Raw genomic sequence first — 16,087 nt, 5'->3', positions numbered from 1 at the left:
TAACTTCCCTGAGAATCATTTTATGTGTGGCTTCAGAGCATCATATTCTGAGGAATTCCCTGTCGATTTGTATTGTATTTTCTTCACACAAGCAACTGAACCTGGTAGGAATTTGGTCATGTTGGGCTTTTCCAAACCAAAGCATGCATATTTTAGTCCATTATGGATTGCAAATTGCATGATTAAAATTGTAGTTAGTAACAATCTGGATTAGTCATATTAGGAAATGTAATTGGACGACCTTTAGATTTCTTTTAGATTACTTACTCGTCATTTATCACATAAAAGCGCCTATGCTATGCTAACGCTAATTCCATCTGTTCAAGGGGTGATGTTACATTAATTATGGATGCTGTCGTTAAAAGGAAATTAGCTGTGAGGGAAAAGATGTGCAAATGTAACCCGTATCTTAAGGTGTGTGTGGTTAGCGTAAAGCTGAGTCACTACCGTCATTGTCTTTGTGTTTATTTGCGTGCATCCAAACACATCAAGCCAGCGCAAAGTTGAGAGTCAAAAACAAAGAAGTCAAGATATTTCATCTGTCTACTGGAGCTCGTTTTGACATAATGTGTCATTTGACACAATATATTACATCTGAATGCCAAAGACAACGTGAAAGGAATTATAAGTACGGTGATGTAGACAGGAGAAAAGAAAATACAACCATACAAAATAAAAAAAGTGCATTGTATTGAAGTTCAATGAGCCGTTTGAAGCTATATTCAAAGGGAACATAAAGCAGAAGATGCCATATCTGCTGGCCAAGGAATACATTGATTGATTTATTACACAAGTAGACAAAAGTTGAACAATATCAAATGGCCACTGTGAGAAAAAAAAAGTAAATGTCCATTTATGGACATTCCTAAAATGCATGATTGAAAACACAGATAAAACGTGTGACAATCAATATGGAAAATTCCTTTTTTATAGACTTTTCTTAGAGTGAATGTATATATTTGTGTGAAAGAGCTAAAGAGAAAGAGTGTGTACATTGATGCAGTGTGGTCCAATATTGCCGTCTTATCCTGTGAGAGATAATTTGTGTTTTCGCGGTTTATCTGCACAGCATTATAAAAAATGACATTAAGCAAGCCCTGCTTGTGGCTAAGGACTCATAACAGTGTTAAAGAGAAGGTGTGGCTCCACTTGTTTAGCGTGTTTCAACACATGAATCTAAATGAGCCTGGTGGTGAAAATAATTACAGCTTAATTCAGTGTTGGAATCCGTATCAAATGTGCAAGGCCTGAATGTCACGCAGTCGTGCACAACTCCAGCTCACTGTTCTGGACTTTCCACTCTGCTTTTTAATTTTCTGTCAGTGCATTTAAACTTTTACATGCTCCTATCAATGTATTGCTGATTCATTGTGAGATATTTAATCTTAAGAACCAAACACATTGTAAGTGCTATATAATTTATTGTGAAATGCATGTTTAGCTGGTTATTGTCAGATCTAAACATCCCCAAGCAACTACTCCTTTTCTTACTTGAGTTCTATCATTTATCCTAATCTACAACAAACATTTAGAGTAGATGCATGTAACCTGCATTTAATCTTAGAGATCTACCCACTGCCATTTAACTGATGAACACATAATGATCACAGGCGCCCAGGAGAGGGGCCTGAACTATAAGCATTGTCTGTAATCAAGCCTTGGGTTTATTGCTTCATTATACAGACTTGACTTGACAACATGATTACTATCTCAGTTTAAATGTCTGAGGTCATGTTCTCAACCTTAGCTTTTCTATTTAATGACTTCTGCCACAAACCCACAACCTGCATAAACAAGATGTTGAGCTCCTTCTACACTGGGAATGTAATGCAATTTTATTGTGGGTTAAATTACTGAGATAAATGTAGTCAGTGATGGCATTTTAATGTTTTAATAAACTTTTTTTTTTTTTTTACATGAAATACCACAACATTTCTCCTTTTTTTTTAAACCTCTATAAAATCAGTTAAGCAAATAAATAAATGTAATCAGTTATGGCCATTCAATTATTATTTATTATTATTTTTGCCATGCAATAACAAAAATCAGTCGGTCACTATAAAACATAAACATAGTAACACTAATTTAATAAACAAACGCATTAGAAGGCTAATCTTTTTACATATAGCAAATACATTTAAATAGAGAATGTGGAAGTTTATGTACTGTACCTGCTCTTAATTTTGGAAACATTACCATCTAGTGGCCATCTGTAGGTCATGCTCATTTCCTCTTTAGCTTTTTAAATAATTTTTTAAGTCCTAAGAGTTCCATGAAAAAAAGTGTATGTATATAAACCGTATATGTGTGTGTGTGTGTGTGTGTGTGTGTGTGTGTGTGTGCGTGTGTCAAATCTGTTCCTGGAGGGCCACCGTCCTGCTAAATTTAGCTTCATAAACACAACTCAGGACTTCTCTTTAATAATCCGCTTTTACATTTTCCCACCGAGAAACTGTTGGAAACGCATTAAGGCGTTAACTTTCATTTTAAAAAATCGCTACTATGACCGTTGTCTAAACAAGTTAACGGTAACATTATTTGAAAATGAGCCTCAGTCTCTTCAGCTGCCCATAGACAGTATAAAACACACCGCGTACCTTTGCAGTGTCACAGAATTAACAAAGTAGTATTTTTTGTCTAATTGAGCTGAAGTGAAATCGTGACGTTACCTGAAAGTCACAGATGTTTTTTGGGATGAGTCTCTTCTCTCTCTTTCTGGGTGGCTAGACGAATATCTGGGCACGCGCACACAGATAAGCGCGGCATCAGCCCGATTGATGAGCTGGAGAACAGAACACTGACCGAATTATATCGGCCTCCGCCTGGTTTTATAGATGTTTTAGGTAATGAGGCCGACATTTCGATATTGGGCCGGTGTCGGCCAGACATACATGTGCTGTCTGGTAAATGATTCGCGAACCCGCCCCGAACTCCCGAGCTGATTCAAATGATTCGTGATCCCCAAACTGACTCAAATGATTCGCGAACCCGCTCCGAACTCTCGAACTGACTCAAATGATTCGCGAACCCGCTCCCGCTCCGAACTCCCGAACTGAGTCAAATGATTCGCGATTCTACTTTGAACTCCCGAACTGACTCAAATGATTCGCGAACCCGCTCCGAACTCCCGAACTGATTCAAATGATTCGCGATCCCCAAACTGACTCAAATGATTCGCGAACCCGCTCCGAACTCTCGAAGTTCGAACTGATTCAAATGATTCGCTAACCCCCTCCGAACTCTCGAACTGACTCAAATGATTCGCGAACCCGCTCCGGCTCCGAACTCCCGAACTGACTCAAATGATTCGCGATTCCACTTTGAACTCCCGAACTGACGCAAATGATTCGCGAATCCGCTCCGAACTCTCGAACTGATTCAAATGATTCGCGATCCCCAAACTGACTCAAATGATTCGCGAACCCAGCAAACAGGGTTCCGAATGTCCGCTTAGGTCCGCAGTACATCCGCTTTATAACATTCACTGGCGGACGTTCAGAGGACGTCTGGATTTGGTCCGCTTTTTGAAAATGACAATTTTTTTTTGAAGACAGAGAATATGACACATGCTTATTTCATAATTGTTTTATTTCCTATTTTGTTTTATGTAAATTATTTATTTATTTATTTATTTTTAGATTACCTGCCTTTTTTCTAATTTAGGTATTGTTAGATGCCAATGTTTCCTGTCATAGCTATGCAAAGATTTGATTTCAAAAACAGTATCATAGCTATTAAACTATATCTTGTGATTTTAAATCTGTATTTAACCTAAAAAGATTGCAAAGTAAAAGGTGAATTGTACTTTATAATTAAATTATAGTCTTAATTCAAAAGAAGAAGGATTCTGAAAGTCTGACAGTAATCAGTGTTGAGTACCACTGTAACATTAACATTGCCTGCTTTAAATTATTCAAAATAATCAAAATTTGAAAACAATAGAAATTTTGAAAAGTAATCAAATGTAATCAGTTACATTACTTAAAGTCACTTGAAACAGTGGCACTACATATTACATTTTAAATAAAGTAATTTGTAATCTGTAACATATAACATTTCCAAAGTAACCTTCCCAACTATGGAAGCAAATGGGTAGCAATATAAAATTTGGAATGTAATATGTAAAATGACAAAGCAATATGTAAAATGTCAATGCAAATTAAATTACATAATTTTTCATTTGCCATTTCATACACTAGTTTTAATATGTAAAATAAATACTAATTTTAGCGCATTATAAATACAGTGCAAATAGTTTTGTCTCTTTGGATAAAAGTGAAGTGGAAATAAAAATGAATAATAGACTGAACAGTTTCATGTCTGTAACATTTACCACTCTCATCTTTTAAGTCATAAGGCACTAGGTATGTGTGTGTGACATTAATAAATAATTGTGAAAATTAATATAGTTACATTTCTTAAATAAATTAGTAATATTAGTTTTATGCTCTGTACTTCATAGCAGATTTGTGCAGATTTCATTCAAAATCTTATTCTCTAGCTTGTAAATAAGGTGCATATGGCACAAGTTTGAAGTCTGCAACATACTACTGATTAATAAATGATGATAAATGCTCCTTTCATTTCAGATTTGCTTTACACTCATCACTGTTGTCCTAGAGATGCACCAGAATGCTGCAGATGAACTGATCAAGCAGTTGTATTGTAAGTTATACAGCATGGCTCAGTGAAAAGTGCAATGCAATTAATAACAACAAATACACATATAAAGCATATTCATTCTCATTTACACGTTGAAATTCCTTCAAAGGGCAGATTCTTTCTGTGATATGAAGGAACTAATGAATTAATGAAATGCTGATTAATTTTTATTATCACGTGGTATTTTAATGATGTATACACATCTTAACCGCCAGGGGGTGCTGTTGTGTGCCTTTGCAGAATCGTGTAGGTGGTGTCTAAAGCAGGATGATACACTGTTCAGATCTAAACAAATGATACAGCACCACTAGATTCACAGATAATGAACATTCAATTAATGCAACTGCATAAATGGTTTAGATGCATTTATCCCGAGGCCTTTCCTGCTCAGCAGCTCCACTGATAAACCTTTATGTTGTAGTAAAAACAGTAATCAAACTTGGCAATTCCAGAATAGTTAAGGTCTCACCCAGATGTCCTCCTGGTAATCATAACACTGTCTTTTAGGCAGCATGTGCTGTATCAGACGAGCTAAAAATAGATTTGACCCCATTCTCAGACAGTGTGCCAGAAGCTTACTGCATTTCCTATTGTGCTCTGTCAGATGATGACGCCTTGCACTTTGATTTTATGTAGGGTGAGCGAAATTAAAGCAACATGAAGATCTAAATTTCCTTTTAAATATTTCATTGATCATTTTGATTAATTTTCAAAGCTTAAAACAAGACCCACAGAGTTTCCTGCAATCAAGTTTATTCATTCAACATTTCACATTACAAATACTTTAAGCATTCTGTTATAAATATTTAACCGCAAATAATCAAGACTCAACTATACCAAAGCACATGTATGACTAACCCAACTATAAAATGATATTTTTCTTTACATAACTCCATTTGGATTTAAAATATAAAAATTAAAACTTATAAATGACATAGCAAAAAAATTATTCCTCTTATAAAAATCTGTTGATAAATACACCTTCCCGTACACAGTTATAAACTATGTAAATTTAAATAAACAGTTACGTAGATAATTTTCAGATTTTTTTTTTTCTTCTTATCCTTCTGTAGACATGAAGCACAATATAGCGATTATTAAAACTAGAAAATCTAATAAGTGTACTGATCAAAAACCATGACAATTATTACATTCCAATTAAAAATATATCAGTAAATGGTTAAAACATTATTCACTTAATATTTACATCGTAATCACAGTAGCATGAACTCAAGTAGGAAAATATGTGAATACATAAAAGTAAAAACACCTATAACTTCAGTGGTATTCTTTTATATATATATATAAATCAGAGAATGATAGATGTTATAATGTTTCTAGGAGAGTTTGTGAGGTGAGACACGTTGCAAGTAATGGTTATATTAGAAGTACACTGTAAAGGTCTCTGGGAAAAAGTATTGCACAGATCTCACTGTCAATATTTTGAAAGTGTATTCAAGTAAACCCTGATTCAATATTTGACTAATCGCCCTCTTGTATGCTTCTTTTTTTATTATCTAGTTAACACAATAAAGTTGGGTATGCACAGTTTGTGCATGGGCAAGGTACATAGAACTGAAAAAGGTTGAAACAAAACTACTATTACAGACAAATGACAATAATAAATCCCTAACTTATTAATTTAGCTCATGCGTAATGCATAAATTAACCTGTAGCCTCTCAGAATTATACAGAACATTGATATTTCAATATGGAACATTCATCATTGTGATACAAGGTGCATCCTAACATTACTCTAATTACAGTGTTTATTATTTTATTTTCTACAGCCAATAATGAGGGAGATATTATCATTCTCGTAACTGATAGTGGGTAGGTATATATTTCTACATGTACCACACATTTTAAGGAATTTATGTCATGCTAGATTCAATATTTACTTCGTCCATTAAGACGGAACAGAACACTGTTTGCATTTTGCAAATATTAAGATATTAGTTTCAACAATACGGTCACCTAAATATATTTATATGTGACAATCTAGGGATTTCAGCACGTAAATACATAAAAACCTAAACAAAATTATATTAGCTTTTTTTTTCTTCTTGTCCTTAAGGTATGCTTGCGTTATAACCAGATCTCTCAGTAACAAAAGGTACAAAATCTATATTAAAAAAAAAAAAGAAAAAAAAAAAGTTATCATAAAAGGACTTTCCATTTGTGGAAAAAAGTGACTTGAAAAACAATATTTAGAAAAGTAGTGCATAATGGTTTTACGTCCATGACAAAATAATTAGCTATAAAACACAGTACAAAAATCAGCAGACCATGTAAAAAATAATGTTTTTGTTTTTTGTTTTCTCAAATTCATTGAAATGTGCTCCGCTACCGCAATGCTCTGTTAGAACACCATGGCGAAAACCCATGCAGTAAAACACTATCAATGCAACACATGGTCATTTCTCATTAGCAAATACTACAACATTGAGTTAGCTTTTAGCACAAAATCCCTGACAAATGAGCCAAAGTTACTGCCATAACCATTACAAGAATCATAAATAATTAACTTAATAGATTTCATTTTTAAACCCATCAAACCAATTAAAATGCAAGTTTCCTATCATATACATATGTATAGATTATCTTCATTGGATCACAGACAGTAGGACATCTCTAAGGCTCAACTTTGGTTTGCCTGACCTAAAAACAGTGCATCTCGCACGACAAACAGTCACATCCTGCATCGCTGCTGTTCTCAGTTGTAGCCGTTAGCCTCAGATCTTACGCTTGATTAAGGAATAGCTAACTTGGATGCAGTTTAATAGCAATCTTTAAAGTATGCTTCAGGTAAGCCTGAATCTTACAGTGTCTGAGCTTTTTTAGGATGAGATCCTCTAAAGGATCTTAACATTATAACTAAATCACAAAGATTTGCCTTAAACGTTAGAACAAGTCCATCAAATCCATTCCAGAATGAACCCTTGTTGGTTGTTACTGTGCATTTTGTTAAAGGAGTAACTGTGAATCCACATTTGCCATGCAATCATTATTCTGTGAAACGGCAAACTTGATATTGAAGTCCTAAGAGCGAGGCTCGAACATTTCCAGCCTCTTTGTGTATGGCCTTCAACAGTTTAAAGTGAAAACGTGACCCATTAACAAACAAAAAGATGAGGCTCCGAGAGAATAAAGATAGAACAGTAATTCAGAGTCAAGTCAGGCTAAACATCTATATTTTTAAATCTAATGCATTCAAGTCTTCATGCGCACCAATGTAGCTTTTCAACAAAAAACAAAAACCAAAAAAATCAGGATTACACAATTTTCTTTTAGCATTCTTTTCTGCAAAAAAAATAAAAAATAAAATTAAAAACTTAAGAATAAATACAATTTTAGACTTAAAAAAAGAACTGTAAATAAAAAGGACTTAGCAAAATGAAAAGTGCATGTAAATGATTAGCACAGCCGTGATCTCCCGGATCAGTTCCAGCGGAAGGAGATGTGGCGAGGCCGGTCTCCTCCCTCCTTCACTAGAGGCTTGTGAAACTCCCGTCCGGCTCGCGAGTGAATGGCTGCCCAGCAGTATTCACAGTAGTATTGAAGACAAGTGACGTTAGCACAGAAGAACGGAGCAAACTTGCCCCCACAACGCGTGCCCTGACACTCATCACACAGCTGGTCATCCAGTACATATGGCTTCACTTCCACCTGGGAAAGGAAACATTTTTAACTTTATCATTTAAAGGCAGGCTGACCAGGAAGAACAAGGACCATAAACCATTTAACCCTATGGGGCTTGTCAATTTTGGGTCACACTTTGTACCTTAGAATTTAAATTTTAACTTGATTTTTCTGGAGAAAGAAAAATAATTGTGTTTTATGGTACTATGCAATATTTACACATTTTGTAACAAGCGGTTTTTGTCATTAAAATTAAATTACACTGAGTCCCTTCATTTTTGGTCACATTTGGTAGCTTCGTGATTGCCTTGAATTGTACATTTATTTATTTTTTTTCCTTTTTTTTTTTTTAAGGAAAATCAATGCAATCTCTTTTTGTTCTATTATATTTTTTGAGTATTATTTAAAATTTTAAGGGGATTTTATGATACTATGCAATATTTATAAAATGTTAAATTAAGAGTTTTTTTCCATAGCCTTTTTTGAATGCGAATGCACAAAGTCTTTTTTTTTTTTTTTTTTACACTTTAACATATCTAAATCATGTTCATCATTAATGCTACAAATATCATCCCATTCGAAAAAAGCAAAAAACCTTTTCAGTCCGTTCCAAACAAAGAGGCACCAGAGGGTAAAACAAACAAGAGCATGACATTATTTCAGTATACTGGATTTTTTTCTAGACTAATTATTCATTATCAGGTGCAAGTAACAAAATAATAATATAAAGTTTAGGATCCAGACAAACTCCTTCAAAAAGGAACTGGCAATAAAAAATAAATAAATTGCAGTCTTGTTTGAATATGGACTAGAGAAAACGAGATGTTTCACAAGAACAATCAGGCAACAGATTCACATAAAAATTACTGCCAGCCCTGCAGTAGATGGTGCTAATATTGCATAAATGGAAAGCTAAAGAACTTTATCCGGGAAAGCAAAAGAGACTTTTCACCGTTTGTGTTTGCATATACTACACTGCTCAAAGACGCAACCCACTCTCTCACCCGTTTATCGATCTCTCCGTGCTGCAGTTGCACAAAGCGAGCGCTGATAGCAGCAATGTAGCTCTGCTGATTGGAGAAGGCCACACGTCCAGCCCCTTTAGGATACTTCAGCTCAGGGTCAGTGTCAATGCCAGCATAGCACACCCCGCCGTACAGTCGGTCCATAATCATGGCGAGCTCCACTGTCATGGGGTAACACGTCAATTTAATAAAATATTAAATCTGGAACAAGCCTGCATTCTGTCAGAGAACATTTACTAGACGACACTGTAAATAATCTACTAGAACCCCACTGTGCTAGTTCGTTGCTAGTCATGGTAATATTTGAAAGCCAAACAAACCAGCTCGTAGAGGTCGTGGAACTCCCCCAACAAAGATCGTTTTTCTGGGATCGAGGGGCTGAGAGCCATCCATCACAAAGTCACTGTCGTTCAAATTCCAGGGTCGTATCTGGACCTGAAGACACACACGGTGAACAGAAGAGAAACACTAGCTTGTCATGTGACATTGGAGTTTAACTGAAACACTGCTAGAGCAGGTTACAACTTTCACAACTCGCAAGAGCTTTAAAAAAAGTCAGGGCACAGGAGCATTTGAATATCTTACTGGTTTGTCTTTGATTGTAGGGCTAGAGACACAGAGATAGAGCTTCCCATCTTCTTCCATGCAAGCATCAATCAGCGCCTGGACCGAGCTCTCGTCTTGAAACAGAAGGAACGCATAACCTGCAGGACAACAGGTGCATTGAAGGTATGCATGCATGCAAGAAGCACCCAGCAGTCACTTTCAATAACCTTGACCTGTAGCGTTTGCTTAGGCCCCACTGATGATATTCATCTGGAGCTCAGCTTTAAACAATGGGTGTGCCGTATACACACCCACTTAGGAGTACAGAATTCATCCGCTGAAATGAGAGAAGTTGATATCTGCATGACTCATTTCTTAATAAACGTCCGTGCAAATGACTCCGAAACCAACCTTTCGGTGGGAAATAAGATTTGCTCTCCGCTTTGTGAGGCCAGTCCACAAACAAATGTCCAAAGCGTCGGAAACTGGCGGTGATCTCGTCTGAAATTTAATACACAATGCATATAACGTGTTGGTATACATAAAAATACAAAAACACCTGGAGATGAATGCTTGTTATCGGTTAATACCTTCGTCTATGTCCGGAGGTAGGCCACCAACAAAGACCTTGCGCGAAAAGCGTTCTATGCGTTCGCCGTTTTGGTGAGGGAAACTGTGTGGGGAGCCCAGTCCACTCAGACTCGGATCAGACCGGTCATCTTCTCCGTATGTCCGCTCATCATCCATGGGAAACAACGATGAGTGACCTGTCACACAATAGCCACAAATGCCACTCAGTCACCCAACAACTCTAAAAGGGGCTATAGATTTTGTACAGTAGCAGTTAACATCCTTCTTCATTTGAATACAATGCGAGAGCAAAGTTTCTAAACACAACAAAATATAAAAACCAAGCAACACAAAAATGTCATTATTTTTTACCTCGCCGCCTCCCGTAATTCCTCGCTGCATGTGAAATAAGACAGAATAAACTTGAGCAAGGAGTTAAATGTCAGCTAAATGAATAAATGTAAATGTAATGATCTTCTTCTGAGGAGGCGTCGTCTTTACGTCATAAAGTGGCTCGTTCCACAACCTGCCGTTTCGGTAGATCGGTTTCAAGATAGACTGATTTTAGACTAACAAGAAAGTTGAGTTGTGAAACTTACAGGATGTTTTTAATAGTACGATGACCTCTTAAATGTCAAAAGATAAAGGGGATTTTAATTTCTCAGTTCCTGAGACCTTTAAAACACTATGCAAACTGGACTAAGTGAACAATTACACATATCCAAGTCTAGAAGTGTTGGAAAGCATGGAAAATATCAGTATGGGGCACCGTTTTTATTTGTCACATCTATTATGATGAATGGAAATAACATCAGTTACATATTTTTGCCATTTGTTTGACTTTGGGGAAATTATGGTGTTTTTTTAATTAGACATTTAGTCACATGGCCTTGTTCTTTGGATATAAACGATGCAATTGCGAAACACACTGAATAATCACTTTGTGATTCAATTTAAATATGTTTTGTCATAGGCTAGTTGGGAAGAAATGGAGGAGATCACATGCCCTAAGATCACTAGTTAAAACTATAAAAGTGTGAGCAAGATAGCAAGAAACGGTTGTCATCTTGGCTTTGTTGTTTTGTCCAAAACAAAAGTCTAATTTTGACTTCAGAGACTGAAAGACAGAGAAACAAAATCAAGCATTATACTGCAGCAAATATAATACAAAAAGTGTATATTGCAGATCTGATGCAACATAGGCACTGAGGCAACAAAGATGGCAAACGATACACTGAAACTACAGTGTGATGTTGAGATTACAACATTTCTCAGTAAATCCAGATTCTTAATAATAACCAATTCAACGGATTTTAAACTTAAATATCAAAGGAGCAACAACAACGACATTGCGTGACTGATTTGTAGAGCAGCAAACATGAAGCAAAGCAAAGTAAACCAAGGTTTTCTTAAAGCAAAAAACAAATTCACAATTCGCAGCCCCACATTTAAACATGCCATATTAGATTTTGCCCTCAATAACATGAAACTAAGCAGAAAAGAAGCCAAACTAGCAAATTAATTGAACGACTGACTTTGTCCGTTGCCTAAAAATTCAAAATGATGATTATGAAATTTGGTGATTTTCACTTGTACAAGATACAGGATGTGTAATGGTGGCAGTGGATATTGTACCTTTCAAGCAATCCTGCTCGGCTCTCATGATGTCGATCAGAGAGTTCTCTAGGGAATGCATGCTGAAACCATCAAAGGACCGATTGCGATCCTGCAAAAAAACAACAAGGGAGAAATCATTAGACCCTGCCATTCTGTATTTTACCAATCAATGCAGACAACGTTCTCTTTATGTGATATCAACAGTTTATAAATCTCTTTGGATGCACGTAATTTTATTTTGAATTTGAGTGTCGGTACCAATAAAAATGCATGATATCAGTCACCCCTCCTGTCAAAATATTAGCATATATTAGCATACCGAGACTTACACAGTTGGGCACTTGCTATGTACACCAATAGTGCCATTAGATAAATGAATACATAGATGCTCCCCAAGGCTACAGACCTAAAGAAAATAGGTCATTCTCCGTGTTCCTTTTTACTTGCTTCACAATCCAAAATTTTACATGGAGTCACCTGATTTAGGCTGCCTTCACAGCCTTTATCCATTACCCTTGGGTGTTGCAGCACAACAGGCCTCTGCTTACCAAGTGAAAAAGCCTTGCAAACACAATACAAGGTTTGTTCTTGGTATTAAGCTACAAACTGAACAGGGAGGACACACTGAGCATGTGAAACAATGAGTGTTTTCAGCGAGCTACCACTGTGGTTCAAACAAGAACATAATCTGACTGCGTACCAAAAGCGCATGACAATGCAGTTCAGACTCGCTGGTAATATGCAAATCAGACAGTTGCCAGAATAATTAGATACAGCACTACAAATAATTGCTAGATAAGCAGTTATGTTCTAAAAGTAAGTAAAAGTAGTTTTGTTTATCAAATCATCTGTTGGTCTTCCACTGTTATTAAATCTATGATAGATACGAAAGTAATAAGAATATCGTATTTGACTAAATTTGGAAAGATGCATAGTATGTGAGAAGGTTAATCTCTGGAATAACTGATAATTGTTTTGACAAATGGTTATATCAGACTTTCCAGTTCCCCTCCTGTTGCCTGTGATTGTGACATCCCCTGATTTTGACTCACTTATCCAAGTCTTTTTATATTGGTGACATTCACAGCTTGCAGAAGTGGAGCAACAGCATCACATTACTCAACTGAGCTTTGATCCATCACAATTACCTAACAAACATGCCACATGAGCATTTTGTCACTATCAGATTAGCTTAGGCCAAAGGGAGCAAATGCAGGAAATGCATTCATCTCATCCTGAACGCACACTCAAACACACGCATCTTTGCAACCATATTATCTCTAAACAAAAACAGCAATAGCTGATAATTAGAGGAGATTGGGTTTTAGTTACCTGAAATGGAAAGACGCTATCGTTGCGGTTTATGGTATCCTCCATCCAGGGTTTAGTGTTGAAGCCAGAGTTGTTGCGGGGATACTTCTGCATTGGGGTCTGGTTATTTGGGAAAGACTTCTTTAAAGGAGAGATCGAGTTGAGGGGATTGACCCCTCCGTTCAGCCCTCGGCGATACTCCCGTCCCTGAGAGCCTCCCCAGCCTCCGTATCCTCCACCTGGGCTCCATGAAGAAGAAGATGGAGTGGACGAGGGGCTCTGATAGCTCCCCCAGGGGGAAGGAGGCTTGCTTAGACTATTCCCCAAATGGGGCAACTGGTTGAAAGCAGCACTGCGGTGGGAGAAGGGCGGTGGATGGGGGCTGGCCGAGGACCTGCGGGGCTGATTATGAGGGTGTTGGAAGTGTGGATGAGGAGATGGATGGTGCTGAGATAGAGGCCCTATCTGGTGGGAAAAGTTCCCCCCGAATCCTGAACTGGCGTGATGAGAGAAACTTTGAAATAGCAGCGGAGGAGGAGCATTGTTAGTAGTAGCAGCCTGATTGAAAAAGCCAACCTCTTCGATCAAAGTGGAAGGGTTGGGGGGCATAGCAGTGGACCAGCTGCTGAAGCCAGTAAGGGACGACGAAGACGAGCTACTAGACTGTGCTAAAGTACCAATACCAGACGTCTCCTGATAGTCAAACCCTGATAACACTGGAGATTCGAGCCGCAGTGGCTCTTTACCGTTAGCGTTCTCCATGGTCCCTTTATCCAGCTGGTTCTCGTCTGGCATGGTTTTGTCCAACTCTGATATGATTCCTGGAGCTTCCTGGTGACCTGGAGGAGAGAGCGTCGGCTTTTCTTGTCCTTCATGACTCTCTTGTTGCGGTTGCGGAGCCTTGGACGTGTCAGACTCCAAAATATCATCTTGCATGTTAGAGTGGGTCGTCACAGTTGGGAAAAGCCAAGCGGACCCAACACTTCCACCATTGGTAGTGTTGTTGTTGCTGATAAAAGCCGGAGGGCTTGGAGGGGTTGTCTGGTGGGGAACCGTATGCTGCAGGTGTGGGTGAATTCTTACCGGAAAAACGGATTTGTTTGCCGAGTTGTTTTTAACCAGAAAGCCGTAATCCCCCATTTATGTAGCCTAATTGAGTAAATCTTCACTTGTGTGTAATTCCCTCAGTTTCTCTTAACACCCTTGTGTGAGAAAGAGAGAGATGGAAAATATTCACAATACTGAACAGCTAAAGAATCAAAATCATCCAACCATCAGGCTTTCTCCATTCATTTTTACACTTACACCCACTGCCATCATTCACATTCACACATTAAATGGTTCTACCATGGATTTACGCACTTTCCTCTCAATCTGAATAAAATCAAGAGGAAAACATAAGGTGCAGTGAAAAACGCCATAGGCAGTGCACCGTTGATTTCATCGACAGCGTTTCTTCTAAGCAAAACAGGCTCGTGTTTTAACACATCACCAGTCATCATGCACAGGCCACCTTATCTAATAATTCAACACGGCGGAGGATTTTCACGCAAAGCATTGTCATCGCAAATGTTTCACGAAAATGCAATTGACCTACCGGCGTTCTTCCTTATTTCAGCAATGACCTCCTCTCTCTCTCAACCATTTAAATATAGGAAAATGTTGATGACGTTTCAGTCTATGTGCGATAGGGGTAGTGTCCTCTTCGTTCCGAGTTTTACCTTATTAAATCCTCAAATGTACACTGACGCGTCGATTAAATCCTACGGTTGTGATGGCAAACGCTACTCTGTGGATCTCTGATCCATTCGCTTCGTATGCAACGCTAGATTATATCAGATCTCACAGTGCAAACAACAGCGTTCGTGTTCTGGTTGCTTAATGACAGCGTGCATCGCAGTCGGCGTTAATCAAGACAGCGCATGAAAACGATCACGCATCATCGTCGGATAACAATTTACGCTCGACATATTTTGGATGCTAATTTTCAGAATCTACACTGAGAATGACACAGGTTTTCTTACGTTTCCAAGTTGCAAGGACAGGCTGCAGATGACCATGGTTTATGAGTGTTGCAATCGACCAACCAATCCAGTTGCACTTCCGTATTTAACCCCGCCCATTCTTAGTGGAATCCCCGCCCAGGTTCGAGTATGTGCGGCATTTGATTGGACAAGAGAATCGCAACCACACCTCTTTCTCAACCAGTTACTTTCTGTCACACAGAGAAGAGTGACTGTACCTGCCCTGAATGTCAATACCTTATATGACCGGTTTTGAAATGTTTAAATATTTGCTGTCTACACTACACTCTTAGAAATTTATCAAATTCATTTAAACAATAAAATATATAACAATAAATAATATCTACCACAAAAAAAAATGCTTGTAATGAACCTACATGTGTAGTCTATGAATAAATAAGCAGCTTCTTTGTAACTATTATCCTATATATACGTCTATATAGCAAAACCAGCCCAAATAAGCCTTTTCTTGGTCTTGAAAATGCATGCTGCAAAGCATACACTGACATTATAAATCGTTTTAAAGAGAAATAGCCTATCTGATGATGGTCCACAGATTCCTGCCTTGTTTTTCTTCACATTCATTCAGTCTGCACATTGCTTTTACCTATGGGCAGACACAGTTTATATCTTTTTAATGATGGGTTTGGTGTCTAAGGGATGTCTTCAGCAGGCCAGTTCTAGTGCTCA

The 16,087-nt window shown here is 37.7% G+C and overlaps 2 protein-coding genes across 5 annotated transcripts in view; both read right to left on the bottom strand.

Annotated features, from left to right (window-relative positions):
• The window catches only part of il4 (interleukin 4), a 66,776-nt gene extending 63,917 nt beyond the window's left edge, over nucleotides 1–2,859 (bottom strand). Inside the window, exon 1 of the mRNA XM_052614919.1 lies at nucleotides 2,670–2,859. The gene's annotated coding sequence lies outside the window, so the exon portion shown is untranslated. The remainder of the gene's footprint in view (nucleotides 1–2,669) is intronic.
• A 2,539-nt stretch (nucleotides 2,860–5,398) lies between these two features.
• LOC128027357 (cytoplasmic polyadenylation element-binding protein 4) lies at nucleotides 5,399–15,474 on the bottom strand. 4 transcript variants are annotated; one of them, XM_052614903.1, is made up of 10 exons: nucleotides 15,398–15,474; nucleotides 13,395–14,575; nucleotides 12,081–12,171; nucleotides 10,818–10,841; nucleotides 10,466–10,642; nucleotides 10,287–10,376; nucleotides 9,915–10,033; nucleotides 9,650–9,764; nucleotides 9,309–9,490; nucleotides 5,399–8,331 (listed from the first exon to the last, which is right to left on the bottom strand). In XM_052614903.1, exons 2-10 carry the CDS (start codon nucleotides 14,511–14,513, stop codon nucleotides 8,104–8,106), a joined length of 2,145 nt encoding a protein of 714 aa, XP_052470863.1. In that variant the 5' UTR covers nucleotides 14,514–14,575; nucleotides 15,398–15,474; the 3' UTR covers nucleotides 5,399–8,103. The 4 variants fall into 4 exon arrangements, with proteins under 4 accessions (XP_052470863.1, XP_052470862.1, XP_052470864.1 ...); XM_052614902.1 differs by lacking the exon at nucleotides 15,398–15,474 and adding an exon at nucleotides 14,971–15,390; XM_052614904.1 differs by lacking the exon at nucleotides 10,818–10,841.
• Between the last annotated feature and the right edge of the window lie 613 nt (nucleotides 15,475–16,087).

This window comes from Carassius gibelio, chromosome A14 (genome assembly GCF_023724105.1).
Source record: "Carassius gibelio isolate Cgi1373 ecotype wild population from Czech Republic chromosome A14, carGib1.2-hapl.c, whole genome shotgun sequence".
Classification (NCBI taxonomy): domain Eukaryota; kingdom Metazoa; phylum Chordata; class Actinopteri; order Cypriniformes; family Cyprinidae; genus Carassius; species Carassius gibelio.
Note: the sequence above shows the minus strand (reverse complement) of the source record. Positions and strands in the feature narration are given on the sequence as shown.

Coding starts and splice junctions, on each gene's coding strand:
- LOC128027357 (XM_052614903.1), bottom strand. CDS start 14,513: ATGGGGGATTACGGCTTTCTGGTTAAAAACAACTCGGCAAACAAATCC. Junction 10,034..10,286: donor ATCTTATTTCCCACCGAAAG/GTTGGTTTCGGA, acceptor GTTGTCCTGCAG/GTTATGCGTTCCTTCTGTTT. Junction 9,491..9,649: donor TCCACGACCTCTACGAGCTG/GTTTGTTTGGCT, acceptor ACCCCATGACAG/TGGAGCTCGCCATGATTATG.